Below are 3,686 nucleotides of genomic sequence, written 5' to 3'. Positions count from 1 at the left end.
CACCAGTGGCCGGCCCATTGACATCACCGGAGGTCCCAGGTTGCCAAGGGCTAGGCGACAGCCTTCTCTTGTGATCTTCCTGCGCCAATGGCCTGGCTGGCTTGCTCCCGGAGCACGTAGGGGGATCTGTGCTCCAGCGCCACCACACCCCCGCCCCAAGTCCACACCGCAGAGAGCAGTGTGAAGCTTGCGCCCACACTGTTCTGCGTGAGTGCGCAACTATAAGGCTAAAGAGAGCAAGGGAGCTGGCTGGCGAGAGAACCTGGAGAGCAGCCCGGAGAATCCTTGCTGTGAGACCGAAGGAGGAAGGATCCTGCTCCTAGGAGGTACCGTATCCTGGGAGGGTACTACTGGCCCTGACAAACCCCGCCCCAACCCGCAGGCCTGTGGGAGTTGGACTGCAGGGAGATACTGGGCTGGGGAAGGCCTGTGCCTGAGGCATGGGGTGGGATGCAGAAGCATTGTCTAAGGCAGTGGTTCTCAGCATTCCTAATGCTATGGCCCTTTAACACAATTCCTCATGCTGTGGTGACCCTCAACCATAAAATTATTTTCGTTGCCACTTCACACCTGTAATTTTGCTACTGTTATGAATAGTAATGTAGATATCTGTGCTTGCCAGTGGTCTTGGGAGACCCCCGTGAAAAGGTCTTTCCACCTGAAGGGTTGCACCCCACAGGTTGAGAACCTCTTCTCTAGGGCTAGTGGATGGGAAGGGGGGGGGGGAGGAGTGGACATTAACCTCCTCTCTCTGTTTTTGTTTACAGGCTGTGGAGACCTAGGCTGGTCTCTGAGTCCTAGCCTAGGCTCCTGTCCCAACCTGACCTGCTTCTGGGGAAACGGTTTCCTGCTCCTAGTGTGAGCCTTGCCAAAATTTCCGGTTATGGCGGTGGAGATGCTACAGGACTGGTGCAGGTGGATGGGTGTCAGCGCTCGTAGGGGCCTGCTTATCCTAGGCATCCCAGAGGACTGCAGTGAAGCTGAATTCCAAGAGTCCCTGGAGGCTGCCCTGTGGCCCATGGGCCACTTTACTGTGCTGGGCAAAGTATTTCGTGAGGAGGATAATGCCACTGCAGCCCTGGTTGAGCTTGACCGGGAAGTCAACTATGCTTTGGTCCCAAGGGAAATCCTAGGCACTCGGGGGCCCTGGAACGTGGTCTTTGTGCCCCGTTGCTCCACCGAAGAGCTTCTTGGTCGTGTTTTTCACTTCTTGGAGCAACAGGGGCAGACGGTGGATAGTGTACCTGGAGCCCTGGGCCTGGAGCTGGACAGAGTATGCAGGCTCCAGTCAGTTAGTCAGGCAATCCAGCCCTGGGTGGAGACCTTGCAGTACCAGAGCTTGGGTGTGTTTTCTGGGAGCGTTCAGCCAGCCCCTGGGGAGGAACACTTTGAGGCCTGGCTAGACCACACCACTGACATGTTTCAGGTGTGGCAAAGGGTCCCAGAAAGGGAGAAGAGGAGACGATTGCTGGAGGGCTTGCGGGGGACTGCCCTCTACCTTGTACATGGGCTGTTAGCAGAGAATCCAGCAAGGACTGCAGAGGACTGCCTAGAGGCCCTGACCCGGGTGTTTGGAGACAATGAATCTCAGGCCACCATCCGAATGAAGTGTCTGACTGCTCAACAGCAGTCAGATGAGCAGCTCTCTGCCTTTGTGTTGAGGCTAGAAGTCCTGCTGCAGAAAGCCATCCAGAAGGGGGCTCTAGAGAGAACCTCCACTGATGATGTCCGCCTGAGGCAGGTGCTCACCAGGGCTAACCTGAATGAGCCTCTGGGTGAAGCTCTGAGGAGGCTGAGAATGATCGGGAGATCTCCAACTTTCCTGGAGTTGTTGGGGCTCATAAGGGAGTCTGAGGAATGGGAGGCAAGACTAGTCAGCAACCTGGAAGCCCAGGTGGAGAATGAAGCTGGTGATCTGGCTCCTGCCTGGGCTGATGGCAGAGTCAATGCAAAGGCAGAAGATGAGAATGTGGAGAAAGAGGAAGATGAGGTGGAGGAGCAGGCAGAGGACGAGGTTGAGGAGGAGATAGAAGACCATAACCCAGACCATGGCCCTGTGGACCCAAGCCAGGCAGGACCCGATGAGCCCCCTGGGGCTCCCACTCCAGCCCAGATGGGCAGTACTCCTAGAGAGTGCCCAGGAGGGCCTGGCTGGGTGCCCAGCAGCCTTGCCTAGGCGGGAGAACATAAAGCAGAGGATCCCATCCTGTACCAGCCTAGAAGTACTACTGAAGGGTCAGCCCCAGAGTAGAGGAGAGGGCCTGCAGATAGCTGCTATACCCCCTGGCCTGGGAGATATTAGAGAGAAAGAGTCTATTAAAAGGATCCTGACAGCCTGGCTTTTCTACCCAGTCAGCATCCCCAGGCAAGCTTATGACACTGCCTTTGGAATCTCATCCTTAACTGTTTTACTCACAGTGACTAGCTATTCAGTGAGTATGCATTTTCATACTAGCTCTCCCATCCATCACACCCTAGGCAAAGTGTATCAATCCCAGATTGGTGGAAGCCCTGACCCACCCAGCTAGCCACCACCATAGTCCCAGCTTGTGCTGTGAATTTCCATGCGAGCCAAGGCCCCGTTTGCTCTGCTTATGCCTCGTGTTGTGTATTCCTGGTCAGTTTTCTTGATATATTTGCAGGCCAGCCACTTGCTGCTTGTTCCCTACAGATGTGTGTGTTCTTACCTGAGAAGGTCCTCCGCAGAGATCCCAAGCCAAGGCCTTGGAACCAGCAAAAAGGATGGGTGATGACAATCAGGGACTGGCTGATGCTCATCTTGTGACTGATTTCAACCTGGGGTGGGCACGAAGACCTGGACTAAGGATGGGTGTGATCTGACAACCAAGATTTAATGTTCTACTCTTGCTGTTACTTGTGACACCAGTTCTTCAGTTTCGTGAGATGTTCCTTTCTGTGCTTTCCAGTGTCCAGTGACTGTCTTATGCCAGAATAATTCAGGATCACTCCGCAATGGGTGATTCTTCTAGAGCGTTTCCCCAAAAGAGAGAACATTTCCAGATGCCATCATCCAGGAAAGAGGCATATCAGGGGTCCCTGGAAAGGAAGAAGCTGAGGCAAGTAAGCCTTAGTGTAGCAAGCAGATGAGGTCCTTCTTCATGAATTGCAGAGTGGGACAAGATGGGACCTGTGGCCTCTAGCAGCTGTGGGGAATTTCTGTGCTGTCATCCCCTTGACCTCAATGGCTTCAGTAAATGTATCTGTTCAATAAATTTAATGGATGTTACAGTTACATCCTGCTTTTGCTGGGCTTGGGCTGGGCTGGAGCAAGATTGGTATACGTGCAGGGCAGGGACATGAAGGGCTTGTGTGTGTGGAGGTGGGCAGGGTGCATGGGTTAATAAGAATAGGCTGACTAGTCACTGGTGGGTGTGTGGGGGCAGTGGCTATCCTGCTTTCAGGGGAAAGGCACTCCAAGATGACAAGAGATAGGGATAAGTCAGTTATGTGCTCAAGTGAGGCTATAGGGCAGCAAGTAAGGCCCTTGGCCCTAATATTCCTGGCTGTCAGGTGTTTCAGTTAGGAACTCATTCTCACAGAACTCAAATGCCATTTTTTTCCCCACTAAAATATAGGAAAAAGAAAACTAAAAAAAAAAAAAAAAATCCGTGGAGCCACAAAAAGCCCTAAATAGCCAAAGCCCTCCTGAGAGAGAAAACCAAAAT

At 53.1% G+C, this 3,686-nt stretch overlaps 1 protein-coding gene across 1 annotated transcript; it reads left to right on the top strand.

The window, feature by feature from the left end:
* Nucleotides 1-3,253, top strand: LOC121825677 (paraneoplastic antigen-like protein 6B). Its single transcript, XM_042269041.2, has 2 exons — nucleotides 1-326; nucleotides 768-3,253. Exon 2 carries the CDS (start codon nucleotides 884-886, stop codon nucleotides 2,174-2,176), a length of 1,293 nt encoding a protein of 430 aa, XP_042124975.1. The 5' UTR covers nucleotides 1-326; nucleotides 768-883; the 3' UTR covers nucleotides 2,177-3,253.
* The last annotated feature ends 433 nt before the right edge of the window (nucleotides 3,254-3,686 follow it).

The sequence above is a fragment of the Peromyscus maniculatus genome, chromosome X (genome assembly GCF_049852395.1).
Source record: "Peromyscus maniculatus bairdii isolate BWxNUB_F1_BW_parent chromosome X, HU_Pman_BW_mat_3.1, whole genome shotgun sequence".
Classification (NCBI taxonomy): Eukaryota; Metazoa; Chordata; class Mammalia; order Rodentia; family Cricetidae; genus Peromyscus; species Peromyscus maniculatus.
This window is presented reverse-complemented; position numbering and strand designations above follow the sequence as displayed.

Bases quoted from the DNA above. Each gene is read 5' to 3' on its own strand.
- LOC121825677 (XM_042269041.2), top strand. From the start codon at position 884: ATGGCGGTGGAGATGCTACAGGACTGGTGCAGGTGGATGGGTGTCAGC.